Raw genomic sequence first — 16,968 nt, forward strand, 5'->3', positions numbered from 1 at the left:
GATTTTCGTATGATTGCTAACGGCAAACCAGACCGTTCACTGTGTTATGGTATCCCCACTCAGAAAGATATATATATATATATATATATATATATATATATATATATATATATATATATATATATATATATATACGCGTGTGTGCGTGTGCGCCCGTGGTCCAGTGATTATGACGAGTTTGCCTCAATTTTTTGTGAATTCGACACCCTTTTCACCAATTTTTTTCTGAATTCGACACCTTTTCACCAAAATTTTCTGCATTAGACACCCTTTTCACCTAATTTTTCTGCATTAGGTACCTTTTTCACAAAATTTTTCTGCATTAGGCACCCTTTTCACCAATTTTTTTCTGAATTCGACACCCTTTTCACCATTTTTTCACCTAATTTTTCTGCATTAAGCACCTTTTTCACCTAATTTTCCTGCATTAGGCACACTTTTCACCCAATTTTTCTGCATTAGGCTGCCTTATTCACCAAAATTTTCTGCATTAGGCACCCTTTTCACCATTTTTTTTTCAGAATTCGACACCTTTTTCACCATTTTTTTCTGCATTAGGCACTCTTTTCACCATTTTTTTTCAGAATTCGACACCCTTTTCACCATTTTTTCTGCATTAGGCACCCTTTTCACCATTTTTTTTCAGAATTCGACACCCTTTTCACCATTTTTTTCTGCATTAGGCACCCTTTTCACCATTTTTTTTTCAGAATTCGACACCCTTTTCACCATTTTTTCTGCATTAGGCACCGTTTTCACCATTTTTTTCAGAATTCGACACCCTTTTCACCATTTTTTTCTGCATTAGGCACCCTTTTCACCATTTTTTCAGAATTCGACACCCTTTTCACCATTTTTTTTCTGCATTAGGCACCCTTTTCACCATTTTTTTTTCAGAATTCGACACCCTTTTCACCATTTTTTCTGCATTAGGCACCCTTTTCACCTTTTTTTCAGAATTCGACACCCTTTTCACCATTTTTTTTCTGCATTAGGCACCCTTTTCACCATTTCTTTCAGAATTCGACACCCTTTTCACCATTTTTTTTCTGCATTAGGCACCCTTTTCACCATTTTTTTTCAGAATTCGACACCCTTTTCACCATTTTTTCTGCATTAGGCACCCTTTTCACCATTTTTTTCAGAATTCGACACCCTTTTCACCATTTTTTTCTGCATTAGGCACCCTTTTCACCATTTTTTTCAGAATTCGACACCCTTTTCACCATTTTCTTTCTGCATTAGGCTGCCTTATTCACCAAAATTTTCTGCATTAGGCAACCTTTTCACCTAATTTTTCTGCATTAGGCACCCTTTTCACCATTTTTTTTCTGCATTAGGCACCCTTTTCACCATTTTTTTTCAGAATTCGACACCCTTTTCACCATTTTTTTTCTGCATTAGGCACCCTTTTCACCATTTTTTTCAGAATTCGACACCCTTTTCACCATTTTTTTCTGCATTAGGCACCCTTTTCACCATTTTTTTCTGCATTAGGCACCCTTTTCACTATTTTTTTCAGAATTCGACACCCTTTTCACCATTTTTTTTTCTGCATTAGGCACCCTTTTCACCATTTTTTTCTGCATTAGGCACCCTTTTCACCATTTTTTTCAGAATTCGACACCCTTTTCACCATTTTTTTTTCTGCATTAGGCACCCTTTTCACCATTTTTTTCAGAATTCGACACCCTTTTCACCATTTTCTTTCTGCATTAGGCTGCCTTATTCACCAAAATTTTCTGCATTAGGCAACCTTTTCACCTAATTTTTCTGCATTAGGCACCCTTTTCACCATTTTTTTTCAGAATTCGACACCCTTTTCACCATTTTTTTTTCTGCATTAGGCACCCTTTTCACCATTTTTTTTCAGAATTCGACACCCTTTTCACCAATTTTTTTCTGCATTAGGCACCCTTTTCACCATTTTTTTCAGAATTCGACACCCTTTTCACCATTTTTTTCTGCATTAGGCACCCCTTTCACCATTTTTTTCCAGAATTCAACACCCTTTTCACCATTTTTTTCTGCATTAGGCACCCTTTTCACCATTTTTTTCAGAATTCGACACCCTTTTCACCATTTTTTTCTGCATTAGGCACCCTTTTCACCATTTTTTTCTGCATTAGGCACCCTTTTCACCATTTTTTTCAGAATTCGACACCCTTTTCACCATTTTTTTCTGCATTAGGCTGCCTTATTCACCAAAATTTTCTGCATTAGGCACCCTTTTCACCATTTTTTTCTGCATTAGGCACCCTTTTCACCATTTTTTTCAGAATTCGACACCCTTTTCACCATTTTTTTTCTGCATTAGGCACCCTTTTCACCATTTTTTTCAGAATTCGACACCCTTTTCACCTAATTTTTCTGCATTAGGTACCTTTTTCACAAAATTTTTCTGCATTAGGCACCCTTTTCACCAATTTTTTTCTGAATTCGACACCCTTTTCACCATTTTTTCACCTAATTTTTCTGCATTAAGCACCTTTTTCACCTAATTTTCCTGCACTAGGCACACTTTTCACCCAATTTTTCTGCATTAGGCTGCCTTATTCACCAAAATTTTCTGCATTAAGCACCCTTTTCACCATTTTTTTCAGAATTCGACACCTTTTTCACCATTTTTTTCTGCATTAGGCACTCTTTTCACCATTTTTTTCAGAATTCGACACCCTTTTCACCATTTTTTTCTGCATTAGGGACCCTTTTCACCATTTTTTTCAGAATTCGACACCCTTTTCACCATTTTTTTTCTGCATTAGGCACCCTTTTCACCATTTTTTTTTCAGAATTCGACACCCTTTTCACCATTTTTTCTGCATTAGGCACCCTTTTCACCATTTTTTTCTGCATTAGGCACCCTTTTCACCATTTTTTTCAGAATTCGACACCCTTTTCACCATTTTCTTTCTGCATTAGGCTGCCTTATTCACCAAAATTTTCTGCATTAGGCAACCTTTTCACCTAATTTTTCTGCATTAGGCACCCTTTTCACCATTTTTTTTTCTGCATTAGGCACCCTTTTCACCATTTTTTTCAGAATTCGACACCCTTTTCACCATTTTTTTCTGCATTAGGCACCCTTTTCACCATTTTTTTCAGAATTCGACACCCTTTTCACCATTTTTTTCTGCATTAGGCACCCCTTTCACCATTTTTTCAGAATTCAACACCCTTTTCACCATTTTTTTTCTGGATTAGGCACCCTTTTCACCATTTTTTTCAGAATTCGACACAGTTTTCACCATTTTTTCTGGATTAGGCACCCTTTTCACCATTTTTTTCTGCATTAGGCACCCTTTTCACCATTTTTTTCAGAATTCGACACCCTTTTCACCATTTTTTTTCTGCATTAGGCTGCCTTATTCACCAAAATTTTCTGCATTAGGCAACCTTTTCACCTAATTTTTCTGCATTAGGTACTTTTATCACCAATTTTTTTCTGAATTTGACACCCTTCTCACCATTATTTTTTTTGCATTAGGCACCCTTTTCACCTAATTCTTCTGCATTAGGCACCCTTTTCACCTCATTTTTTCGGCATTAAGCACCTTTTTCACCAAATTTTTCTGCATTAGACACCGGTTCACCAAATTTTTCTGCATTAGACACCCTTTCACCAAATTTTTCTGCATTAGACACCGGTTCACCAAATTTTTCTGCATTAGACACCCTTTCACCAAATTTTTCTGCATTAGACACCGGTTCACCAAATTTTTCTGCATTAGACACCCTTTCACCAAATTTTTCTGCATTAGACACCGGTTCACCAAATTTTTCTGCATTAGACACCGGTTCACCAAATTTTTCTGCATTAGACACCCTTTCACCAAATTTTTCTGCATTAGACACCCTTTCACCAAATTTTTCTGCATTAGACACCCGTTCACCAAATTTTCCTGCATTAGACACCCTTTCACCAAATTTTTCTGCATTAGACACCCTTTCACCAAATTTTTCTGCATTAGACACCGGTTCACCAAATTTTTCTGCATTAGACACCCTTTCACCAAATTTTTCTGCATTAGACACCCTTTCACCAAATTTTTCTGCATTAGACACCCGTTCACCAAATTTTCCTGCATTAGACACCCTTTCACCAAATTTTTCTGCATTAGACACCCTTTCACCAAATTTTTCTGCATTAGACACCCGTTCACCAATTTTTTCTCAATCAGACACCCGTTCACCAATTTTTTCAGCATTAGGCACCCTTTTCACCAAAATCTTTTTTAATTAGACCACTGTTCACAAATTTTTTTTCTGCATTAGACAGCCTTTTCACCAATTTTCTTCGGAATTAGACACCCTTTCTATCAAAATTTTCAGAATTAGACAACCTTAGCACCCTTTTTTCTGAAATATATGCCCTTTTCACCATGTTTTCTAAATTATACGTCCTTTTCACCCCTTATTCTTAATTTTACGCACTTTTCGCCATATTTTCTAAATTACACGACCATTTCACCTTTTTTTCTCAATCATACGCCCTTTTCACCAAATGTTTCTGAATTATACCCCTTTTTCACGATTTTTTTCTGAATTAGATGCCCTTTTCATCATATTTCCTAAATTTTACACCTTTTCACCAAATATTTCTAAATTATACCACCTTTTCCCAGATTTTTTCTGAATTACACGCTTTTCACCATATTCTTTTTTTCTGAATTACACCTTTTCACCAATTTTTTTTTCTGAATTAGACACCCTCTTTACCAATTTTTTTCTAAAATACAGGCCCTTTACACCATATCTTCTAAATTATAACCCCTTTTCACCCTTTTTTCTTATCTATACGTGCTTTTCACCAAAAATTTCTGAATTATATGCCATCTTCACCAATTTTTTCTGTACTATGCGCCCTTTTCACTATATTTTTCGAATTAGAGACCCTTTCCGCCAATTTTTTTCAGAATTAGACACCCTTTTCAACAAATTTTCCTGAAAGATAAGCCCTATTCACCAATTTTATAAATTGTACGCCCTTTTCACCATTTTTTCTTAAATACACATCCTTTTCCCAGGACATTTCTGAATCATACACCCTTTTCATCAATTATTTTCAGAATTATACGCTCTTTTCACCAAATTTTTCTGAATTACATGCTCTTTTCATCCAATTCTTTTGATATATATGCCTTTTTCGCAATTTTTTCTGAATGACACACCCTTTTCGATAAATTTCTCTGATTTAGTGTTTCCCCAAAATCGGAAATATACACTCTATTCACTATATTTTCTAGATTACCGTATACCCCCTGTTTACCAATTATTTTCTTAATTATACGCCCTTTCCACCAAATATTTCTGAATTATACACTTGTTCACCATTTTTTTTAATTAAACGCCATTTTCACCATTCTTTTCCTGAATTATACACCTTGTCACCAAATTTTTCTGAATTAAACAACATTTTCACAAACTTTTTTTCCCAATTAGGCTATACACCTTGTCACCAATTTTTTCTGAAATATACGCCCTTTTCACCAAATTTTCCTAAATCATACGCCATTCTCACCAATTTTTTTCTGAATTATACACCTTGTCACCAAATCTTTCTGAAATATACGCCCTTTTCGCCGAATTTTTCTGACTATTACGTCCTTTTCACCAATTTTTTCTGGATTATACCTCCTTTTCACCAAAATTTCTGATCCAATCTTCCCACATAACCAAAGCCAAAAGCCTTATGGTCGATCACACTTTCACTCCCTAATCTTGTGACTACTTTGCATTCACCTCCAGATCTTCCCTCCTTTTCATTATTCATATGGCTTGGGATCAGGTTGGATTCACGGGTTCAGGCCATACGGGCAGTTTTCAGACTTGGCATCAGGTTGGATTCCGGGTTCAGGCCATACGGGCAGTTTTCAGACTTGGCATCAGGTTGGATTCACGGGTTCAGGCCATACGGGCAGTTTTCAGACTTGGCATCAGGTTGGATTCACGGGTTCAGGCCATACGGGCAGTTTTCAGACTTGGCATCAGGTTGGATTCACGGGTTCAGGCCATACGGGCAGTTTTCAGACTTGACATCAGGTTGGATTCACGGCTTCAGGCCATACGGGCAGTTTTCAGACTTGGCATCAGGTTGGATTCCGGGTTCAGGCCATACGGGCAGTTTTCAGACTTGGCATCAGGTTGGATTCACGGGTTCAGGCCATACGGGCAGTTTTCAGACTTGGGATCAGGTTGGATTCACGGGTTTAGGCCATATGAACAGTTTTCAGACTTGCGTCCCAGAAATCTTACGCTCTGGCTCTGCCTACCAGCCAGAAACCCATGTAAAAGTTAAAAGAAGTTGGACTGCAAGATGGAAGGAAGGATGACTCCCAATATCCTTCAGAGGGCTTTGTTCTCTAATCTACTATATCGGTTGGAGATTGTTTCATTGTTATACCATGACTCGCGTCCATAGAGTAACACCGATCTTACTAAACTGATATATAGTCTGATTTTTATATGAAATTTTAGGCGATTTGATTTCCAAATTTTACTTAACCTAGTCATTGTCTGATTTGCTTTTTTCAATATATATATATATATATATATATATATATATATATATATTCTCTCTCTCTCTCTCTCTCTCTCTCTCTCTCTCTCTCTCTCTCTCTCAACAACGGCCCTCCAAGATAAATTAGAAGTGACGCCACATCCAAAGACACAAACCAAAGAGGAGGAACAGCCTCACGAGACTACTTTCCCGCGCGCGCCAAAGAGCAATCAGGATGAGTAATGGAGGACGATGGGCTGAAGGAAAAATTATGTATTTGAAATATTTTCCCTATGTTCGGTTGAGTAATATTATGATAATCAAAGTTATTATAGATTTTGGAGAACAAATGCATATACAAACTAAAGAGGAGGAGGAACTGAATCTTGAAATTATTCTACCGCGCGCTCCAAAGAGCAATCAGGATGAGTAATGGAGGACAAAGGGTTGTAGGAAAAATTATGTATTTGAAGTGATATTTTCCCTTATGTTCAGTTGAGTAATATTATGATAATCAAAGTTATTATAAATTTTGGAGAACAAATGCATATATTAGATGCCTAACCTTTCTGCCCATCAACTTCTCTAGTCCTGTCTGAGTGAAAATGTATGAACATCTATCTATAGCCGTTTTGGATTTAGATTGGATTTATGAATCGTGTTGGGGCCTGGGAGCACATTCAGTTACAAGGCAAAACTGGGTGGAGAACCCTGTAGTTGCACATTGAAGTAAAAGTTGAAATAACTGAATCTGTGGTTATAGTCTTCACTTCATATTTCGCGTCTGTGGGTTTCCATCAGGTTGCCTGCGCATTGTATGACTGTGCTGCCAGTGTATTAAACAATGTATATAATTTTATGTACACGTTCACACATTTCTTCTCTAAAAACTTCTGCGTGTTTCCCCAGGACATGAGACCAAAATTAGATGAAGGATAAGCATGGTGATATAGAGCTTCAGGTAAACAAATTGAGATTATGAAAAGTAAAATGCCACTTCCTCTAAAAATAAAAGTACATAATCAAATGGCCCTACCATTCTTATCTTGTGCATCAGAAACTTAGAGCCTTACTAAAGCCTTAGATCATAAGACTGTTACAACTCAAAGAGCTATGGAAAGAATGATAATGGGAATAACACTAAGTGACAAAAAAAAAGAAAAAAAAGGGGGCAGCATGAATACAAAAAAAAAAAAACTAAAGATGATATTCTAACAACATAAAAGAAATGAACATGGCCGAGACATATAATGAGAATGACAGACATTAGATGGACATTACCACTCTATATCCAAATTAATATTTCAATTCATATTATCTCTCTCTCTCTCTCTCTCTCTCTCTCTCTCTCTCTCTCTCTCTCTCTCTCTCTCTCTCTCTCTCTCTCTCTCTCTCTCTCTCTCTAAAACGTGTCCCTATCGAGTAAAAAAAAAAAACCCTAACCTACAACAAAATGTAAAAAGTGAAACCTTGATTTTTTCAAGCATATTTATGATCTTCCGACGCCGGGCTAAGTATAAACAGATGCCACGTCCCCTTCCCGAAATTCCTTACGACAGGACGGGGAACATACTGACGCCTTTCTACATCCACTTGCCTCTTTTCTTACATTCAACTCTGTACGCGGGAGAAAGAAAGAAAAAAAAAACAACACTATTTCCCGTTTAGACGGAAAGCGAAAAATAAAAGCAAAGAGGAAGTTCACGATATGTAGTGAGCCATAACCAGAGAGAAGGATCCAATATGGTACTGTCAGGCCAGTCAAAGGACACAATAACTAACGGGTGGCTGGTGCATTGGCCAACCTACTACCTACATATATATATATATATATATATATATATATATATATATATATATACTGCATATATATATATATATATATATATATATATATATATATATATATATATATATATATATATACTGTATACACACACACATATATATATATACTGTATACACACACACATATCTATATATATATATATATATATATATATATATATATATATATATACTGCATATATATATATATATATATACTGTATACACACATATATATATATATATATATACTGTATACACACACACACATATCTATATATATATATATATATATATATATATAGATATATATATATATATATATATATATATACATATATATATATATATGTATATATATATATATATAATATATATATATACTGCAAATATATATATATATATATATATATATATATATATGTATATATATACATACATATACATGTACATATATATATATATATATATATATATATACATATCTCCTCATCATCATTATCATCATCATCATCCCCTCCTCATACAACTATCGACGCAAAAGGCTTCTGTTAGATTTTTCCAGTCGTCTCTCTCTTGAGCTTTTAATTCAATGATTCTCCATTCATCATCTCACACTTCGCGCTTCATAGTCCAACTCTTCTAGTGCCTTGTGGAGCTCAACTGAACGTTTGGTGAACTAATCTCTCCTAGGGAGTGCGAAGAGCATTCCCAAACCATCTCCATCTACCCTTCATTATGATCTTATCCCCATATGGCACTCGAGTAATCTCTCTTATAGTTTTATTTCTAATCCTGGCCTGCCATTTAACTCTCAATATCCTTCTGAGGGCTTTGTTCTCAAATCTACTAAATCTATTAATTGTTTCATAGCCAGGGCACCAGCCACCCGTTGAGATGCTACTATTAGAGCTATTGGGTCCTTTCACTGGCCAGGCAGTACTACATTGGATCCCTCTCTCTGGTTAGGGCTCATTTTGTCTTTGCCTATGCATACACCGAATAGTCTGGCATGTTCTTTTCATATTCTCCTCTGTCCTCATACACCTCACAGCAATGATATCACCAAACAATTCTTCGCTCAAGGAGTTAAATACTGCACTATAATTGTTCAGAGGCCACTTTCCTCATGGTAAGGGTGAAAGAAGGGTAGGTTGGCCAGGGCACCTGCCACTTGACAACACTTAAGATGAACAAACAATTCTTCTTCACCCAATGGGTTACTAGACTGTAATTGTTCAGTGGCCACTTTCCTCTTGGTAAGGGTAGAAGAGACTCTTAAGCTATGGTAAGCAGCTCTTCTAGGACACTCCTAAATCAAACCATTGTTCTCTTGGGTAGTGCCATAGCCTCTGTGCCTTGGTCTTCCACTATCTTGGGTTATAGTTCTCTTGCTTGAGGGCGTGCACACTATTCTATCTTATTCCTCTTCCTCTTGTTTTGGTTAAGTTTTTATAATTTATATTGGAGATATTTATTTGAATGTCACTCTTAAAATATTTTATTTTTCCTTGTTTCCTTTTCTCAATGAGCTATTTTCCCTGTTGGAGCCCCAGAATTTATAGCATTCTGCTTTTCCAACTAGGTTTGTAGCTTAGCAAGTAATAATAATAATAGTGACTCATGACCATAGCGTAACACTAAACTGATATAGTATGACTTTTGTGTAATTTCAGACGATTTGATTTCCAAATTTTACTTAACCTAGCCATTGTCAGATTTGCTGTTTTTCAATCTTTCACTAAACTCTAATTCTAAAGACCCTGTATTGGAGATCATAGTTCCTAAATATTTAAATGATTCTACCTCATTAATGCTTTCTCCTTCCAATGATATTTCATCTTCCATTGCATACTCAGTTCTCATCATTTCTGTCTTCTTTCATTTATCCTTAGCCCAACCTCGTGTGATATTGCATTCATTCTGCTAAGCAAGCATTGCAAATCCTGTGGTGTTCTGCTAACAAGGACAGCATCATCAGCATACTCTAGGTCTGCTAAATTCCTATCACCAATCCAGTCCAATCCTTCTCCACCATCCCCGACTGTTCTACGCATTACAAAATCCATGAGGAGGATAAACAACACAGGTGACAACACACTCCCTTGGAGTACTCCGCTGTTCACTGGAAATTCATTTGATAAGACTCCATTAACATTAATTTTCCACTAGCTATGCTCATGAACAGACTTAATAAAATTTACATATTTAAGAGGAATTCCATAACACAGGACTCTCCATAAAATTGGCCGGTGCACACTATCAAAGGCTTTTTCTTAGTCTACAAAATCCATCAAAAGTGGATTTCTATATTCTACACATAGCTGTACATGACTCAAAATGAAAATTTGGTCAGTGCAACTTCTACCTTTTCTAAATCCTGCTTGTTCATCTCTCAGCTTTTCATCAATCTTTCTCCCCAGTCTCTTTATAATAAGCATACTGTATATTCTCATAACAACTGACGTAAGTGTTATGCCTCTGTAATTATTGCAATCAGTCAGGTCTCCTTTTTTCCAATTTTCACCAACACTCTTAGCTCCCGTTCATCAGGTTTTGCCTCTTCATGCCACATTCTACAAAATAATCTTGTAAGTAGTCTGGGAGTCACTTCATTTCCGGCCAGTATCACTTCGGCAGTTATTCCATCGTATCCAGGGGCTTTCCATCTCTTGAGTTTTTGAAGGATAGCTTCAACTTCAAACACACTGAATTCATTCATGGGCACATCAAGGTCTTTGTCAGCTTCAGGTATATCAGTCAAATTATTCCCTTCATATCTCCTATTCATAACCTCACAAAAGTGTTCCATCCAATATTGTCTTTCTTCATCTTGTTATTATAACAGAGCAATCTGTCTTGTTGATGGGTATATGCTTCTTCTTTTCCCCGGTCGTGATTTCATTAATAATTCTGTGAGCAATTTTTACACCATAACCACTCCCTGGATTCATAGCTTTGTCAGCTTCATCTGCTTTACTGTCTAAACATGATTGATTAATAAATATATATATATATATATATATATATATATATATATATATATATAGTATATATATATATATATATATATACACACACATATATATATATACACATATATATACATATAAATATATATATATATATATATATATATATATATATATATATATATATATATATATATATACATATATATATACAACAAATAGAGCAGTTTCCAGTCCACTGCCGGACAAATGCCAAAGACATGTCCATAACCATGTCTTGAATTTGGCCACTTTTCACCACCACGCTGGCCTACTATGGATTGGTGATGTTGGGAGACTTTAGTCAGATAGCTTACAGCAAACCAACCTAACATGAATGACCCTGACTAATACTAATAGGCCTATACAGCTTTGCTGCTCATTGCGATACACAATGGGGAATTACATATGGTATTTTTCTTGCTATGAAATTGCTTAGTCTCACGTATTGCTCGTATTTCTCTGCCGTGTTGTTGAATTGAAGTACTGAATTAAAAGCTCAAGGTAGAGACGACTGGCGAAATCTAACCGAGACCCTTTGCCTCAATAGGCGTAGGAGGAGATGATGATGATGATTACGATATATAATATATGATATATATATATATGTATATATATATATATATATATATATATATAATAAATGATATATATATATGTATACATATATATATATATATATATAATATATATATATATATATAATAAATGATATATATATATATATATATATATATATATATATAATAAATTATATATATATATATATATATATATATATATATATATATATATATATATATATATATATATATATATGTATGTATGTAGATATAATGTGTATGTATACTGCATACATTATATATATATATATATATATATATATATATATATATATATATATATATATATATACACACATATACATATATAGTGCCCATAAGTAAAAGAAAAATACAAGCAATTCATTTCATACTCAGCTGTTTAAACAAAAAATCCAACTACTAATAAAATACAGCACACATTTCCGTACAGCCTAGGCCTACAATCGACCATTTTCATAATTGTAATTCTAAATGATTGTCACTGTAATGACTAACTAGTGGAATGTGTTATATTGCACAGCGCCAATGTCCAACTGGGAGAAAATATGTTCACTGAAGTGATATAAAAAATAAATGAAGTTTGCAAAATAACGAGTTTAAAATGTGGAAGTGATGATTCTAAAAACGTTTTTAAGTTATTAAACAATGTCTTAGATATTCCGGACACAATGGATTTAGGAAAATACAGAAAAAAGTTAAATATATAAGTTTTAAACATTTTAGCAAAAATTATAAAACTAGACTGTGCTATAGGAAACCTTGAATGATAAACTTTACCCAACAATAATAATAATAATAATAATAATAATAATAATAATAATAATAATAATAATAATAATAATAATAATAATAAAGCCATTTTCACTATCCCATGTCATTTCTGCCATCTACGTGCTGAAGCGTTAGTTCGTACGTGCTAACAGGGTGGCGCGCCAAGCAATGACGTCACGAGTGTAGCTGCCAAATCTCGTAGCCAGCAGCTACTTTATGAGGCCAGACTATTATACGATTCGTCGTACGGCAGTTTTAGCTGGCAGCTTGTCGGTTTCTCGTTTCTCATAAAATATACGAGTTTGCCGTATTCACAGACTTAAATTTTGCATTAATAGCTATTTCATTCAATAACCTCGCGTGATTTTTGTCGAATCTTCAAAATGAAATAAGATAGTATTGTTTCTCGTGCTACTTTTTAAAGCGTGTTTTTTGTCGAATCTTCAAAATGAAATAAGAGAGTTTTGTTTCTCGTGCTACTTTTTAATGCGTGATTTTTGTCGAATCTTCGAAATAAAAGATTTGTATTGTTTCTCATGCTACTTTTATTTAATTTATGTGTACTTATGTTTACTTCTTGTGGCTTGCTTCTTGCACGATTACAAGCTTTTCGATAGGAAATGTATTTTTTTTTCTTTTGCGTTCAATTTTCATACAAAATGTACAACCTATATTTCAAGTAGGCCTACAGATTTTTTTTTAAATATTTCCACTAATCATGGTTATTCCTACTCGTGTATAATATATATATATATATATATATATATATATATATATATATATATATATATATATATATATATATAAACATATAAATATATATATATATATAAACATATAAATATATATATATATATATATATATATATATATATATATATATATATATATATATATATATATATACAGATATCTCACTGGCATGAATGACTTATAAACGTTTTCACTTGAAGACCTATTTTGTGAACCCCAGACATTACATGTTACAATTCTACTATACTACATAAAATCAATCTTACCTTCCTTAGACCTTGTCCTTTGCTCCTATCCAGCTCCTATAGGACCCTGGTCACCTAATAAATGAAAATGAGTTTGGTTATAAGACTGTGGTAACTGAACTGATCTAATACAGAACACGTTATTCAGGCGAAAAAAAAAATTAGTTTTTAAGTGGAAAAAGTTCGTAAAATTTATGGCATACAAATATTACACTTCCAATTGTCTATAATATAATACAGTCAACTGAAAACAATCAGAATAAATATCAGCGAGATTAACAAATGAAGTTTTGTGTAAAATATAAACCAAGTTATTCGGACCAAACGTATTCAGTTAGCCTATCTTCTTTTACCATTTAAATTACCATGAACTTTTAACAACTTTTATTTTCCGGCATAAAAGCAAAATAAGTTTTCTTCACCTGGTCAATATCGTCAACTACCCACTTTTTTCCACCTTGTCCAAGACATTCATCCTTCAATTGTACTTCCATACCTAGCGCAACTCTGACAAACTGTTACCTATCTCTTCTCACCACATGTCCACACCACCTCAGCTTACTTTCTAACCTCTTGGATACTACATCTCTCTGTTGTCAATTCATGCTTAATAGTCTTTTCACCATACTATGGCTGTGAAACTCAACACACTATAGGAACACCTTTAAAATATCCTATTTTTGCCTTCTCAGTGCCCCTGATTTTACTGTATTGAGATGTACAGGCCTTATGTACAGTTGGACACAGGCATTCCTGGCACACCTCACTTTGAGGAACTGTACCCTACACGGTGCGAGTGGTGGGCAGAGGAACACGCCTCGCAGTAACGGTATGACAGGGTGGACTTCCTCAGAATGAAAAGTGCCAAGAATTCCTGTCCAACTGTACACCAAAATCACAGCATTTAAACAGTTGTGCGTGTAGACAGATACTTGTACTAAATTATCATTTTGGATCAATACTTAACTGAGAAGTACCTACATAAAGGATAAATCTATCAATCTATAGACTAAATAAATAATTTTAAAAAAAATAATTATATACACAGAAACTAGTGAAGGCTATGACTTTTAGTCTAAGAGCCCTCGCCCGGAGACAAGCTCCAGGGAATCTGGGACAAACGAACAAACAGAAACAGTTTCTCAAGTTTCTACATCTACCTTATTTTCATAAAAATTGGCCAAAACTTACAATACATATCTTTTTTCTGCTTTTTCTTATGACTTCTGTGTCAATGATCACGATTTATTCCTTAAGCCCTGTCCACACGATCGAGCATGCCTGACGGGCAAACAGTGATACCAGGCCACAATAGTTAGTAAGAATGAGGGTTGACGTCAGAAGCGGGAAAACTAAAGGCAGGGATCTGGCAACACTATATGATGCCAGATCCCTGACTGTGGTTATTCCACTTCTGACGTCATTAACCTTCATTCTTACTAACCATAGTGGTCAGGTATCACTGTTTGCCTGTCGGGCATCGTGTGGACAGGGCTTTACTCAAAACCTTACTCCAGTGGCTTTTGAAGTATAAAATGTCAGATTTTTATACTTTTTAACTAGACAATCGATCTTTCCAACTAATCTTGCTCCAATTCACCTACACGATTGAATAACTGATAACATCACAAAACCAAAAGAATATGCAAAACTTCACTAAACTGTGGTCTACAAAAGCTTCCATGTGCAGATGCCATTCATTCACTTGTCTGTTTAATAACCAGCCGAGTCAGTGAGTTCACGCATGCATCAGTCATGTGTTGTATCCAGCATCCGGATACCTGTGTTCTTTCCTAGTTTCATTCATAACTTGTAACGCTAGTGTGTTAAGGTGCGTCTACACGGTCGAACACAATTGTTACCAGTTAACATTGTGAAAGAAGCGTTAATGACGTCAATAAGGAGCACCAAGTGGTGTGTCTGATAGTGCCTGCATTCAAACAGTCAGAGCTTCAGACACTCTCCGGAGGCGGAGTGGCACTATGTTTACCGGATTAACTTTAACTTTTAGAAGATTAGGCATCACCTTCCCAGTAAACATGACTAGTTGTAATCCCATTACGGAGGAAAGCTGAATTTGAGATAGAAGAGAGGCTCAGTTGCTAATCAAACAGTTCTGGCACAGCCCATGCTTATGAAACATCAAAGCAAATAATTTCAAAGACAAAAACATGTCGCAGCAATAAATAAAATAACGTCAGAACTTCCGAGAAGTGGAATATCTGTATACTGGTTTACAAGTCTAAAAGAATATGGATTCCATTATGGGCCATTAAAAGGAGCTACGTGAATTGGAGAAAAAAAAAAAAAAAATCGGAGGTTGGTACAGAAGACTGAATTATGGGGTTTTGATATATGAGTATAGCATAACAGAGTCTGTTTCAATTATGAACAGCGAAGTCTCTCATTTGCTCAAAGTGTTTGATCGTAAGGAAAATATGCAATTCTCTCTCTCTCTCTCTCTCTCTACAAGAACAGGGGAAACTTATTTTGAACATTTTATCTTTATCACTGAAACAATTTGGATTTAGTTAACAACACATAATCTGAAGTATGACCAATCTCAAACATTAGTTATTTCTTGGAATAATATAGGCTATACATTGCACGTTGATAACTATAGCATCCTCAGTTCACTGATAGATTATTTTAAGTCAAGCATATGTGATTGTGTAATGCCTCCAAACGTGCTTCTGGAAAAATGCTTCCTCTCATACACGTGTCCTGCTTAGTTATAAAAAGTTTTAAGTTCTCCGATAAAATGTACGGAGCGTTTGGGCCCATCAGTATATAGTTTTTAAAGTCAGATTCATAATAATTTTGAGTTTCCTTTAAAATGGATGAATGGCTTCTCTTTCCACTCCATCTTTGCAACTAATCCTTCCATGTACCATTCCACTGTTCTCAAAAGATCAGCAATAATCATGCTGTATAATTTAATTTACTTGATTGTGCTTTTATTTTATGGTGTAATAAGGTTGTGATGCTTCGTACTTGAAGCTGATGACAACTAATTGATTCTCAATTGATTATTACACTGACATAGATAACATGCCAGCGGATATCAGCTTCGGACATTTCTTCCGGTCTTTGTCTGGTTAAAGAAGTAGAAATCCTGGTAGTCCCCTTCATCTGGTACTACTGTTTGTTACTATATAAACTTCCCTCATTTCAACGCTTATGGTGTCATTCTCCTTCAATTTAAATATGGTAACAGTGTTTGTCCGCCAAACACTGTTCGACCGTGTGGACGCACC

General features: G+C 34.9%; 2 protein-coding genes across 2 annotated transcripts in view; both read right to left on the minus strand.

The window, feature by feature from the left end:
* The window catches only part of galene, a 166,592-nt gene extending 152,803 nt beyond the window's left edge, over nucleotides 1-13,789 (minus strand). The window contains exon 1 of the mRNA XM_068393918.1: nucleotides 13,733-13,789. The gene's annotated coding sequence lies outside the window, so the exon portion shown is untranslated. The remainder of the gene's footprint in view (nucleotides 1-13,732) is intronic.
* Nucleotides 3,547-5,773, minus strand: LOC137659319 (suprabasin-like). The gene is made up of 2 exons (XM_068394340.1): nucleotides 5,646-5,773; nucleotides 3,547-4,126 (listed from the first exon to the last, which is right to left on the minus strand). The coding sequence occupies exons 1-2, from the start codon at nucleotides 5,771-5,773 to the stop codon at nucleotides 3,547-3,549; spliced, it is 708 nt and encodes a 235-aa protein (XP_068250441.1).
* Nucleotides 13,790-16,968: the final 3,179 nt, after the last annotated feature.

Source organism: Palaemon carinicauda, chromosome 19 (assembly GCF_036898095.1).
Source record: "Palaemon carinicauda isolate YSFRI2023 chromosome 19, ASM3689809v2, whole genome shotgun sequence".
In the NCBI taxonomy this organism is placed as follows: Eukaryota; Metazoa; Arthropoda; class Malacostraca; order Decapoda; family Palaemonidae; genus Palaemon; species Palaemon carinicauda.